This window comes from Oncorhynchus tshawytscha, linkage group LG09 (genome assembly GCF_018296145.1).
Source record: "Oncorhynchus tshawytscha isolate Ot180627B linkage group LG09, Otsh_v2.0, whole genome shotgun sequence".
NCBI lineage: Eukaryota > Metazoa > Chordata > Actinopteri > Salmoniformes > Salmonidae > Oncorhynchus > Oncorhynchus tshawytscha.
In genome coordinates this window covers 26,110,894-26,125,893 of record NC_056437.1, presented here as the reverse complement: position 1 = coordinate 26,125,893, position 15,000 = coordinate 26,110,894, and the positions used below count along the sequence as shown (strand labels likewise).

At 41.8% G+C, this 15,000-nt stretch overlaps 1 protein-coding gene across 16 annotated transcripts in view; it reads right to left on the bottom strand.

Annotated features, from left to right (window-relative positions):
- LOC112257639 (RNA-binding protein Musashi homolog 2) overlaps positions 1-15,000 on the bottom strand; it is a 432,435-nt gene that overhangs the window by 64,934 nt on the left and 352,501 nt on the right. For 11 of the 16 annotated variants that reach the window (XR_006084054.1, XR_006084058.1, XR_006084059.1 and 8 more), the window contains exon 9: positions 8,231-8,402. Coding sequence is in view for 9 of the 16 variants with exons in the window: in XM_042326705.1 (XP_042182639.1) it covers positions 8,231-8,402 (172 nt within the window). In the remaining 7 variants the exon portion in view is untranslated. The remainder of the gene's footprint in view (positions 1-8,230; positions 8,403-15,000) is intronic. The other 5 variants (XR_006084056.1, XR_006084057.1, XR_006084060.1 and 2 more) reach the window with 1 other exon arrangement.

The window sequence follows — 15,000 nt, the reverse complement described above, 5'->3', positions numbered from 1 at the left end:
GTGTGTGAGGGGGCTAAGCGAAGCTGAAGCAGACCCAGCGGGCCAACAAGACAAAGTTAAAAGCAACTGATTTATTGTTCCTCTGCTGTCAAGACGCTCATTACAACCACCAGCCCACAAGTTAATTATCTGGACAGGTTTCAAACAGCAGCAGCTGGGGGAACATATTGAGAAACAGAGTGTGTGTTTGGGCAGAGAGAGTGTGTGTGTGTGTGTGTGTGTGTGTGTGTGTATTCCTCTGTATACTGAGACATTTGAGAGTGTGAACAGGTGAGTGAGTGAGTGAGTGAGTGAGTGAGTGAGTGAGTGAGTGAGTGAGTGAGTGAGTGAGTGAGTGAGTGAGTGAGTTTGACTGATCATCATCCACACTAAGGTATGATCGAATCACAGATCAAGAAAAATCTGTTTGATCATCACACAAACACACTGTTTGTGAGAATATTTCAAAGCCTTTATCTGTCATAAAAAGCTGTTATCATCTCCGGCCAAAACTTTGACTGAATTAGCCAGTAAAAAGGGATTCCCTCAGGCCAGGAGCAAATTACTAGAGTCCACTGGTAAATGTACAGAGAACACACACATGATAGTATTAAACAGAAAATACCAGGAAAAGCCTGTTCCACTGCAGATATTCTTCTACTTTAACAAGGTTATCAGAGAGTAATAACTTGATAAACTAGTCTGCTGTTCCCTGTGAAAGTGTCCATTATTTCAAACAGATTTGCTCTCTCTAGTGAGCATACACTGCAACTAACTTTCTGCAGTACAGTCACCGGACACTTTCTGTTTGCTTTCCCCAGCGAAACATTACCAATACATATAGTTGTTGGCAATGATCTCTTCTGGAGTTACGAAAAAAAAAGTGCACAAATACTAAGAGGGATGTATCAGCATCATTTCTCTGGAGGTACATTAATACTGTATGATTGTGATGATTGCTGTTATCTCAGCGTCACCCTAGACCAGACCAGGGCTGTTGGTACAGAGACAGAGGACAGCTCAGAGGCCAGCTCTTCCACTTCCAGGGGAAAGAAACATGTCTGTCTGGGTAATAAATATCCAATCAGCCTTTTGCTGCCCATGACAAAGTTCAATTTAATCCTGACCAAGTGAGAAGCTGCTTCTGGCTGAAGGGCGATGAGGGGAGACTTGACCTGCAGGAATGAAATAGGAGAGGCTAGACGAGCTCCAAGCCTTCCTCTTGGGGACTGATGAGAAAACACATCACCGGATCACGGTGAATTTGGCAATGATGTGATCATTGGAAGAGACGGCATCATTACCACCATGACCACAACGATAAACCACACATTGCTGTTTGACTGTCAACTTTAGCATTTAGACCAGGGGTCTCCAACAGGTTAGTAGCTCGCCAAACAATTCTGAAAGTACATGCATTGTTCCACCGCAAACAGTCATAAACAAATCTCCCAAGTATCAGACACTGCAAGCTCCCAGCTATTACCTAATCAACGCAACATTGACATTATCCCACCCCTGGATAGCCACTATTGGCTTAAAAAGACAAACCTAACACAATATCTGCCAATTCATTTCCAGTAATATTGCCCCTGTCTGTGTGGTGCGCGAGCTTGTCTATCACTCTGTGTGTAGCCAGTTGGTGTGATACCATCTTCTGGGTTGACAGAAATACACTATGCACAGTTGAAGTCGGAAATTTACATACACTTGGGTTGGAGTCATTAAAACTTGTTTTTCAACCACTCCACAAATGTATTTTTAACAAACAAACTATAGTTTTGGCAAGTCGGTTAGGACATCTACTTTGTGCATGACACAAGCAATGTTCCCAGCAATTGTTTACAGACAGATTATTTCACTTATAATGTTAGGCTAATTGACATTATTTGAGTCCATTCGAGATGTAAATGTAGATGTATTTCAAGGCCTACCTTCAAACTCAGTGCCTTTTCGCTTGACATCATGGGAAAATCAAAATAAATCAAGACCTACAACAAAAATAAATCAGCCAAGACCTACAACAAAAAGTTGTAGACCTCCACAAGTCTGGTTCATCCTTGGGAGCAATTTCCAAACACCTTAAGGTACCACGTTCATCTGTACAAACAATAGTATGCAAGTATAAACACCATGAGACCACGCAGCCGGTACAAAAGTATCTATATCTACAGTAAAACGAGTCCTATATCGACATAAACAGTAAGGCCGCTCAGCAAGGAAGAAGCCACTGCTCTAAAACCGCCATAAAAAAGCCAGACTACAGTTTGCAACTGCACACGGGGACAAAGATCGTACTTTTTGGAGAAACGTCCTCCGGTCTGATGAAACAAAAATAAAACTGTTTGGCCATAATGACCATCGTTATGTTTGGAGGAAAAAGGGGGAGGCTCGCAAGCCAAAGAACACCATACCAACTGTGAAGCACGGGGCTTTCAGCATCATGTTGTGGGGGTGCTTTGCTGCAGGAGGGACTGGTGCACTTCACAAAATAGATGGCATCATGAGGTAGGGAAAATTATATGGATATATAGAAGCAACATCTCAAGACATCAGTCAGGAAGTTAAAGCTTGGTCGCAAATGGGTCTTCCAAATGGACAATTAACCCAAGCATACTTCCAAAGCACAATAACTGTTTGTCAGGACCTTCATGAAATGGGTTTCCATGCCGGAGCAGCACAAACAAGCCTAAAATCACCATGCCCAATGCCAAGCATCGACTGGAGTGGTGCATAGCTCGCCACCATTAAACTCTGGAGCAATGGAAACGCGTTCTCTGGAATGTTGAATCACGCTTCACCATCTGGCAGTCCAGATGCCAGGAGAATGCTACCTGACCCAATGCATAGTGCCAACTGTAAAGTTTGGTGGAGGAGGAACAATGGTCCGAGGCTGTTTTTATTGAGTTCCAGTGAAGGGAAGTCTTAACGCTACAGCATACAATGACATTGTAGACGATTCTGTGCTTCCAACTTCAAGGCAACAGTTTGGTGAAGGCCCTTTCCTGTTTCAGCATGACAATGCCCCTGTGCACAAAGGGAAGTCCGTACAGAAATGGTTTGTCGAGATCGGCGTGGAAGAACTTGACTGGCCTGAACAGAGCCCTGACCTCAACCCCACCGAACACCTTTGGGATGAATTGGAACGCCAACTGCGAGCCAGGTTTAATTGCCCAACATCAGTTCCCGACCTCGCTAATGCTCTTGTGGCTGAATGGAATTAAATCCCCGCAGCAATGGTCCAACATCAAGTGGAATGCCTTCTCAGAAGAGTGGAGAATGTTGTAGCAGCAAAGAGGGACAAACTCCATATTAATGTCCATGACTTTGGAATGATATGTTCAATGAGCAGGTATCCACAAACTTTTGGTAATTTAGTGTACTTTACCCAAAACCTTCTCAATATATATATATATATATATATATATATATATTCTGATGTTATTTAAGCATTGAAATGGACTCAGAACATCAAATTTCATTATCTATGAACAATTCAAATTTTAAGACTGAAAAACAAAACTAAATCTAAAACCAAGAAAATGTAATTGAGAACATAATTTGGCAAAATATAAAACAGGGCAAAAATGTATATTTTTATAGGGGCCCCCTTAGAGTTGTTTATGAACCATTATTTTAACATGTACATTGACAGAAAACAGTGCACTACTTTCTCTTGTACACTAAGAACCTGGGGAAGAGTTGCAGGGGAGAGGAGAAGAATGTTCCTATTTGAAAGGTAGAAAGAAAATTAGTAGCTCGCAACGTAAAATATTTTTTGAAATAGCTCTTATGCTAGAAAAGGTTGGAGACCCCTGATTTAGACTGTGCATGTAGAAAACACCATCACCAAAAAATTGTGATTGAACCAACCACATGGAGTTCGGTAAAAGCCCTAAAAGGGAATAGCTGAGATATTTTAGCCAGTGTGTGTGTGTCTGTGTTTGACCTGGGCCTCCTGCTGCAGTGCGGTAGGTAGGTAACTGTGTGCTGACTATCCCAGCAGAGAGTTAAATAAGGCACATCTACATTCCGGGAGTGGGGGGGTCAGGAGCTGGTATTTAAAGGGCATGGCGTGAATACTGTTCTGTGGCGTTCTATTGACACTGGGGCCGCTGGCGCAGGACATGGGGGAGGGCTACAGCACATCAGGAGCATACAGAGCAGCCACAGCCATGTGCCCATAGACAGAAAGAAAGAAAACCTTACTCACACACTCTCATACACACACTCCAGCGTTCATACAGTTGAAGTCGAAAGTTGATATACACCTTAACCAAATACATTTAAACTAATCCTAGTAAAAATTCCCTGTTTTAAGTCAGTTAGCATCACCACTTCATTTTAAGAATGTGAAATGCCAGAATAATATTAGAGAGAATTATTTATTTCAGCTTTTATTTCTTTCATCACATTCCCAGTGGGTCAGAAGTTTACATACACTATATTAGTATTTGGTAGCATTGCCTTTAAATTGGTTAAATTGGGTCAAACGTTTCGGGTTTCCCACAATAAGTTGGGTGAATTTTGGCCCATTCCTCCTGACAGAGCTGGTGTAACGGAGTCAGGTTTGTAGGCCTCCGTGCTCGCACACACCTTTTCAGTTCTGCCCACAGATTTTCTATGGGATTGAGGTCAGGGCTTTGTGATGGCCACTCCAATACCTTGACTTTGTTGTCCTTTAGCCATTTTGCCACAACTTTGGAAGTATGCTTGGGGTCATTGTCCATTTGGAAGACCCATTTGCGATCAAGCTTTAACTTCCTGACTGATGTCTTGAGATGTTGCTTCAGTATATCCACATGATTTTCCTACCTCATGATGCCATCTATTTTGTGAAGAGCACCAGTCCCTCCTGCAGCAAAGCACCCCCACAACATGATGCTGCCACCCCCGTGCTTCACGGTTGGGATGGTGTTCTTTGGCTTGCAAGCCTCCCCCTTTTACCTCCAAACATAACGATGGTCATTATGGCCAAAGAGCTCTATTTTTGTTTCATCAGATCAGAGGATATTTCTCCAAAAAGTACGATCTTTGTCCTTATGTACAGTTGCAAACCGTAGTCTGGCTTTTTTATGGCGGTTTTAGAGCAGTGGCTTCTTCCTTGCTGAGCGGCAAGGTAATTTAATTTAACTGCACAGCAGGAAATGGAAACGTGTAGTATATCCGATGTTGTCCTTGCCCAAAAAAAATGATACCGATAACTGATTTTAAAAATGTTTGCGGCCTTTCAAGCATTCTAGTACAGTTAAATAGTTAACACACAAACATGGACGCAGTGGTCTAAGGCACTGCATCTCAGTGCAAGTGGCGTCACTACAGTCCCTGATTTGAATCCAGGCTGTATCACATCCGGCCGTGATTGGGAGTCCCATAGGGCGGCGCACAATTGGCCCAGCGTCGCCCGGGTTTGGTTGGCGTAGGCCGTCATTGTAAATAATAATTTGTTCTTAACTGATTTGCCTAGTTAAATAAAGGTTACACACACACACCACACTGGCCAAAAAGTTATTTTGTTGACAGTTACGTATTTCCCCATTACCAGTAAAACATAAACAAAACCTATTTCTTTCACTTACTTGCTGTGCTGTTTCATTGTTCATTTATTCAGTCGTTTCATTCTCAACCAGGATTTCATCATACATGTAAAGCAGTGAAGTTTCAGCTCTGTCTGTCCGTGGCCTCTCTTCCTGTCTGCATCGATGTAGCGGTCCTGCATCGAGCATGATGGCGACACAGTAAAGAGAGAGTGCCACCGAATCGCTTGTTCACAGCCTGTGTCGGCAGTTTTGTTGAGCAGGCGTTTCAATGCCATGACAGAGGGTATCACGTCTGCTGCAGGCGCAGTTGATGAGCTTATTTCTCGAGTCAGTTGTTTGAATGGAGCTAGCTAGTGTGTTCATGTTTCCAAGTTTCAAACATGTTCTCAAATGCCATTGAAATGACATCAGTGGTATGACAACCAGCACATTCATGAGCATGCAGTACGAAATCCTCAATGACCCACTGTGCTGTCAGACTCAGCATGCTCATGGGGCTGATATCGCTGGCCCAAATGTCAGTTGTGAAGCTAATAGCTGTGACGCTATTACTGTGTAACTCCGGTAGGGCAACATCTAAAAAATAGCGCCCTTGGTAGTCTGTACCAGTGCTCGACCAGTCGGTCGAAAGCCAACATAACCCACGACAGAGAACAGTTGATTGTCAAGGGCAATGAATTATCTTGGCGTTAATAGATTTCACCTTTGAAACTCTTTCAAATGACTGCTCGACTTGTTGACTGCTTGATCCACACAGCAGACATTGTGGGCTAGGTTAGGAATGCTGTGCTGCACGTGTAGCGCTAAATTATATGTGGTGTCGTTATGTCATTATATCATGCATCCCTAATATTTATGATTTAAAAATGCTTCTAAAGTGTGTAATTTCCACTTTAAAATGTCAGACTTGATTTGCCCTAACAAAAAATGTAGCTACCACTCAGAAAAATGTCCATTAATTCTAATCCACATAACAATTCACATTTCCTGCTGCTACAGTATTATTTTCCTGCTGTGTGAAACTAGGTCTAATTAAGATATGGCATCTGTACATAAACACACAAAGGGGTTTTTAACTAGGGGATCTGAGTCTGAGAAGACAGAAGACAAGAAGAGGGAGGAGAAGAGAAGGAGTAGAGGAGAAGAAGGGGGAGAACTCATTACTCTGGCGTGTTGAACCTAGCGTCTCCGCCGCCCGCCATCTCAGTAAATAAAGGCTGTCAGTGGATCTGGCCCCGGGGCTGCTTCCAGGCCCTGTTATTTGCGTTATTAATATGCATGCTAATGTACCTATTTTATGGTTCAACAGTTCTGATTCACTTTAAAATCAATTATCCATCTGGTACACCCATACTTCGCCCAGGTTCAAATGTGTATTAATTTCAGCAAACATACATCGGGCACAACACAATAAAGATAAATAGCTAGATTAGGTGCAGTAAACAAAGGAACTAGGGACCGGATTTAATGAGATTTGGCGTATAAGAACCTTACAGTTAAATAATGAGGCCGGCTCTGGGGTTTTTCCAAATGCAAATTATACAAAGGAATGTTTCGCTGTCCTGCTTTTTCCAATTTCATTTAGATAAGAGTGTCTCCAAATAAGTTGGCAGTTAATATTCTCACATGAGCACTCCCCGCCTCCTCAGCCTCACTTCTCCCACCAGAGCACACTGTTTTCCCCGCCTCCTCAGCCTCACTTCTCCCTCCAGAGCACACTGTTTTCCCCGCCTCCTCAGCCTCACTTCTCCCTCCAGAGCACACTGTTTTCCCCGCCTCCTCAGCCTCACTTCTCCCTCCAGAGCACACTGTTTTCCCCGCCTCCTCAGCCTCACTTCTCCCTCCAGAGCACACTGTTTTCCCCCTCCTCCACAGTGACGCATTGATCCGTAATAAGTTCTGAAAAGTTCACTGCGCTTGTTTAATAGTTCAGCCTGAAGAAATCTGGATGGGGAACTACGGTGCTGACAGAACCACTTACGGGGTGTTACCTTCACTTTTACCATCAGTAAAATCAGTCTGATATCAGTGTCATGCCCTCAGCAACCCCACTGAGAGGTGAGGTATATATATATATATATATATATATATATATATATATATATATATATATATATATATATATATATATATATATATATATATATATATATATATATTTATATATATATATATATATATAGAGAGAGAGAGAGAGAGAGAGAGGGATGGGGAGCTGAATGGTGATGAGGGAGAGGAGGAGGACTGAAGAGAAAGAGCTACAGTTGGCTCCCTACAGATGATGCCCCCCCCATGACACCCCTCCGTGTCCCCGTCATTACCCACTGCAGGGGTTACACAGACAGAATGATGAATCCATAATTTTACATTACCCCAATTTTCCTCTTAAATTATCCTGATAATGTGGTGCCCTGCTCCCTACGCCCAGGGCCACCTGGGACTCACCAGAGCCAGAAAAATAGACCACTTGTGGCCACAGGCACGGCACATCTTGGAATAGCTCAATGAGGAGCATCACCCGGTTAATCTGAGTACCTTTTCCTCTATCTCACCAAGACATTAGTTAGACTCCATTTATATCACCACCACATTGGTTTCCATCTAATACCATAAGGTCTAGCAATCCAAAAACCAATGGTTTGGCCAATTCATCTATGGAGACCTTTACCATAGCACAGCTGTTGGAGAGTGAGTGTTAGGGAGTGCGTTACCGTGTGGGACTGAGTAATGTGCTGGACTGTGCTGGAGTAGTGTTGGTCCATACTCACTCAGCATGCCCATCCCCAGCATGAAGGCATCCATGGTGTAGGGCAGGCCCCTGGCCCTCCCTCGCGTGCCTGGTGGGAACATCACCTCCTTGGGCTGGGCCTTCTTACATTCTACCTGTGGACACAGTGCAAAAGGGGAAACATCAGTCCTACTGGCCCCATGGAGGAAGAAGGATGAGACAGGACGTAACCAGATTCCAGTAGCTCACAGAAAAACAATGTTGCTTTTCTCTAAACAGCTCAAGTTTGTGTGTCTGAGGAACAATCATGTTTGTACTGCACTGAGACAAAGGTCAATTCTCCAGAGTATTCCACTGCCTTGTGAAACTACTGGTGCATCATAACAGTTACAGAAGAGCCTCCCAAAACAATTCAGTCTCAATTAAAGGCTGACTGCACTTCCTGATTTGGCCTCATGTTAGATTTGGTTCATTAAGAAATGCTAGCGGCCATGACTGAATTCAAACTTGAGTTGGTTTTGGGGTGTGGTCTGATGTCGGTGTCTCTTGTGTGTGGTCGCAGGTGGGAAGAGTTCGCCAAATTATTCTGCCAATTAGCTTCAGCCTGCTGGTGTGCGACCATGTTAAAGTTGACTTTGGTGCTGGACAACGTGACCGGCAACATGTTTAAATACCAGACATCCATATGCATTGGGGTGTCCACCCACGGTGCTCAAAATACAATTTAGATTATTGTCATTCATTTGAACAGAATAGAAATGATTAGCCTGTAAAATTGTAATAATATAAAGTAGAACAATGTTCTTATACCAACATGCCAGGTTTTATTGAAAAGCAAAACATTGCTTCATTCCTGCTATAAATCATGAATATGAATATCATGAATATCATTTAAAAAAATAAAAAAACATTAAACCTAGAAGAGTAAGTCGCCTACATGGTAATAAAACACAACTTCAAAATATAATATTAGTATACCATCATTTGCAAATTACCTGTCCTTTAGGCTACTTGTATGAACATTTAAATTAATAAATAACAAGACACAGCTGTTTTCAAATGCAATCTAGGCCTCTGTAATTTCATTTAGTTTAGGCATAAACATTTGAATTGGGCCCAATAAATAACAAAACATGGCCGTCTACGAAGACCAGGGCCGGACGGTCATGGCTAGAAAGGATCCAGCTTTGGTCAAATTAACGTCAGATTGGACTTTTCCTAGCAGGTTAGAACTTACACAGCAGGTTATGGTAATTAACATAGCAGGTTAGTACTTACACAGCAGGTTATGGTAATTAACATAGCAGGTTAGTACTTACACAGCAGGTTATGGTAATTAACATAGCAGGTTAGAACTTACACAGCAGGTTATGGTAATTAACATAGCAGGTTAGTACTTACACAGCAGGTTATGGTAATTAACATAGCAGGTTAGTACTTACACAGCAGGTTATGGTAATTAACATAGCAGGTTAGTACTTACACAGCAGGTTATGGTAATTAACATAGCAGGTTAGTAACTTACACAGCAGGTTATGGTAATTAACATAGCAGGTTAGTACTTACACAGCAGGTTATGGTAATTAACATAGCAGGTTAGTACTTACACAGCAGGTTATGGTAATTAACATAGCAGGTTAGTAACTTACACAGCAGGTTATGGTAATTAACATAGCAGGTTAGTACTTACACAGCAGGTTATGGTAATTAACATAGCAGGTTAGTACTTACACAGCAGGTTATGGTAATTAACATAGCAGGTTAGAACTTACACAGCAGGTTATGGTAATTAACATAGCAGGTTAGAACTTACACAGCAGGTTATGGTAATTAACATAGCAGGTTAGTACTTACACAGCAGGTTATGGTAATTAACATAGCAGGTTAGAACTTACACAGCAGGTTATGGTAATTAACATAGCAGGTTAGTACTTACACAGCAGGTTATGGTAATTAACATAGCAGGTTAGAACTTACACAGCAGGTTATGGTAATTAACATAGCAGGTTAGAACTTACACAGCAGGTTATGGTAATTAACATAGCAGGTTAGTACTTACACAGCAGGTTATGGTAATTAACATAGCAGGTTAGAACTTACACAGCAGGTTATGGTAATTAACATAGCAGGTTAGTACTTACACAGCAGGTTATGGTAATTAACATAGCAGGTTAGTACTTACACAGCAGGTTATGGTAATTAACATAGCAGGTTAGTAGAATTAGGTTAAGGTTAGGAAAAGGGTTACAGTGGGCTAAAATGCAGAAAAGATATTTAGTTAATTTGACAAAAGCTGGAACCCTTCTAGCCATGACTGGACTGGCCCGCCCCACTCCCCATTCCCGCTGCGATTCAGCACCATAGGACTGGAAAGAGGACACTAGGCAGCCACAAAATGAAGAAATTATCAAACTGATGTTTGACAATCAAATTCGATATGTAAATAAACAAAATCGGTTAAGGCTGGTTCATTGAGAGAAAGATGATTTTACACTGATCCAGCGCAATGCATTTCCAGGCAACTGAGCTGAGCACGGCACCATCCTCTCCCTCAACGTCACAAAGGAGCCTGTACAGGCAACTGTGGGCAACAAAAAAGAACTTCAAGTTCCTTGAAAGCATAAATTATATCTCACTCTTTTTACAGTTCTACTGGTTGATAATACATGTTTATTGTAATTTGAACTATTGTGGGGTCGTGACTAGTGTCATGTGTGATATATGTGGCTTGTTGATAACAACTCTGTGTTCTGTGTCCCTTCTATAGGCAGTTGATTGCCTAGTGATTGCAACATTGTAACGATCCGATATGAATAGTTGGCAACCATGTTTTGTTTCCAAGTGCTACTGAATAAGCTCAACTGAAATGCATCAATTGTGCATGATACATTTCATTACTCTACTCTAATCTATCAATCCATTCCAAATCTTTATACTATACATGACACAGGGGCGACATATGTTGATCTGGCCTAGGGTGGCAGCAGAACTGCTAGGACTGGCCTGAAGAACACAATGATTTGCCTCTAATTTACTTGTGTTTGCAAAAGGGTCTTGGCCTGCTCAAAGTGAGCTGCTGCTGTTCGGAGTCAAAACTGTCCAAATCCTTTGAGCAGCTTGCGATGTGCATTAGCCTAGTTACTTTGTCCCCTAGAAGGCTCCATCTTGAGGCCATCTTTACTCTGTTTTTGAGAAAGAATCCCCTCTCGGCAATAATCAACACAATGTAAATGAGACAATATTTTCATGTTGCACAACAACGATGAGACAGCCTACAGGGAAGAGGTCAGAGACCTGGCATTGTGTTGCCAGGACAACAACCTCTCCCTCAACGTCAGCAAGACAAAGGAGCTGATCGTGGACTACAGGCAACTGAGCTGAGCACGGCACCATCCACATCGACGGGCCTGCTGTGGAACAGGTCAAGAACTTCAAGTTCCTTGGTTTCCAAGTTTCTCGGTTTCCACATCACCAACAAATTATCATGGTCCACACACATCAACACAGTCAAAATGAGGGTACGAAAACGCCTCTTCCCCCTCAGGAGGCTGAAAAGAGTTGTCATGGGCCCTCAGATCCTCAAAAAGTTCTACAGCTGCACCATTGAGAGCACCTTGACAAGCTTCATCACCGCTTAGTATGGAAACTGTTTGGCATCCGACCACAAGGCGCTACAGAGGGTAGTGTGTACGGCCCAGTACATCACGGGGGCCGAGCTCCCTTCCATACAGGACCTCTATACCAGGCGGTGTCAGAGGAAGGCCCTTGCCAAAGACTCAACCAAGTCATAGACTGTTCTCTCTGCTACTGCACAGCAAGCGGTACCGATGAACCAAGTCTGGAACCCCCCCCCAAAAAAGTCTGGAACCAACAGGACCTGGAACAGCTTCTACCCTCAAGCTATAAGACTAGTTCATCATTCTATCTATTTCTTTCAGGGTTTTACACACTTCTGAAACAGAGGAAGATGAGAAGGAGAACCTGGCAAAGGAGTGCACAGGGGTGTCAGGTAAATTCACAGGGGGCTCATTTATACCTTTAACCTTTTCAAATAAACTGCCTGCATCTGGAAAATGCTGATTGAAGGCTTTCAGAATAGAAGTTTTCTCAGTTACAATCTGTGTGTCTACCAACAATCGTTTGGGAAGCTGTGTATCTTTTTTCCACTCCAAACCTTTCACTACTTGCCAATATTTGGAGGGATCATTTACATTTTCCGAAGTAGATTTAAGGTAGTGGTCTGCTTTCAGTTTAAGGGTCATAGCAACACCCAGAGTTTGAAGAAAAGGCTAATTCAACATCAGGGATGAATTAAATTATATTCCATTCAATGCTAAATAAAAACCTTGAATATCAAACGTGAAGATCGACAGTGTAACTAGATAACCTAGTTACACTGTTGACAATCTGAGTGATAACCTAGTTACACTGTTGACAATCTGAGTGATAACCTAGTTACACTGTTGACAATCTGAGTGATAACCTAGTTACACTGTTGACAATCTGAGTGATAACCTAGTTACACTGTTGACAATCTGAGTGATAACCTAGTTACACTGTTGACAATCTGAGTGATAACCTAGTTACACTGTTGACAATCTGAGTGATAGCCTAGACAATCTGAGTGATAGCCTAGTTACACTGTTGACAATCTGAGTGATAACCTAGTTACACTGTTGACAATCTGAGTGATAACCTAGTTACACTGTTGACAATCTGAGTGATAGCCTAGTTACACTGTTGACAATCTGAGTGATAGCCTAGTTACACTGTTGACAATCTGAGTGATAACCTAGTTACACTGTTGACAATCTGAGTGATAACCTAGTTACACTGTTGACAATCTGAGTGATAACCTAGTTACACTGTTGACAATCTGAGTGATAGCCTAGTTACACTGTTGACAATCTGAGTGATAACCTAGTTACACTGTTGACAATCTGAGTGATAACCTAGTTACACTGTTGACAATCTGAGTGATAACCTAGTTACACTGTTGACAATCTGAGTGATAACCTAGTTACACTGTTGACAATCTGAGTGATAGCCTAGTTACACTGTTGACAATCTGAGTGTTGATAATCTGAGTGATAGCTAGTTACACTGTTGACAATCTGAGTGATAGCCTAGTTACACTGTTGACAATCTGAGTGATAGCCTAGTTACACTGTTGATAATCTGAGTGATAACCTAGTTACACTGTTGACAATCTGAGTGATAGCCTAGTTACACTGTTGACAATCTGAGTGATAGCCTAGTTACACTGTTGATAATCTGAGTGATAACCTAGTTACACTGTTGACAATCTGAGTGATAGCCTAGTTACACTGTTGACAATCTGAGTGATAACCTAGTTACACTGTTGACAATCTGAGTGATAACCTAGTTACACTGTTGACAATCTGAGTGATAACCTAGTTACACTGTTGACAATCTGAGTGATAACCTAGTTACACTGTTGACAATCTGAGTGATAACCTAGTTACACTGTTGACAATCTGAGTGATAGCCTAGTTACACTGTTGACAATCTGAGTGATAACCTAGTTACACTGTTGACAATCTGAGTGATAACCTAGTTACACTGTTGACAATCTGAGTGATAACCTAGTTACACTGTTGACAATCTGAGTGATAACCTAGTTACACTATTGACAATCTGAGTGAGATTATAGGTATTGCATAGAATTTTGAGTTGATCAGAGCTAGATGTTCACCAGTCCTGATTCAGATCACCCATCAGGACAAACTCAGAGTTGACATTCTGTGATACCAATTCAAAAATAACATCCAGAGAGCCAGCAGTAGCAGATGGAGGTATATAACAACAAGATACAACAATATTTAAAGATGAGCCGAGATTTAGGGTCAAAGACAGATATTCAAATTGCTTAGGTTTAGTAACAGAAGTCAGAACGACCGTCACAAACTTGTCTTTTACGTACACAGCAACACCACCACCATTAGATTTACGATCTGCACTAAAAACATTGTAACCATTTATACCAATATTTTTGTCTGTAATAGATATTTTGAGACAGGTTTCAGAAAGCATAAATCCATCAGGGTCGGCAGATTTTATCCATATATTCACAAAATCAAGCTTTGGCAGAAGACTTCTTACATTCATATGCAGAAACTTCATGCCACTCTGACTACTTAATTCGGCAGGGGTAAGAATGTCAGGGCCTGGGTTAGACTGCACATTTACAGACAGTAGAAGCAGCAAGATAATGGCAAGTCTATATCGAGGGTTACAGCATCTGGATTGACAGCCAGCACTTGAAGGACAATCCACAGTCACCAGTCTTTACCACCACATATTTCAGGAGATGTCTAAAGTCCAGAGACATGGTTAAGTACCAAGCGCAAGAGTCCGATTTCTCCCATGTTGTTTGAGTTCTCGTGGGCATTTACAAAGCAAGCGTGTGGATTCTCTCAAGGCACAAGGGGGAAACAGTCATATATTTCCTCATTCACAGAGCAACGGGCTCTAAAGGTATCACCAACATTATAAAAGCCAAGGGTAGACAACAGCAAAAAATTTTTTTTTAATTTTTAATTTTTATTTATTTCACCTTTATTTAACCAGGTAGGCTAGTTGAGAACAAGTTCTCATTTACAACTGCGACCTGGCCAAGATAAAGCATAGCAGTGTGAGCAGACACCACAGAGTTACACATGGAATAAACAATTAACAAGTCAATAACACAGTAGAAAACAAAGGGGGAGTCTATATACAATGTGTGCAAAA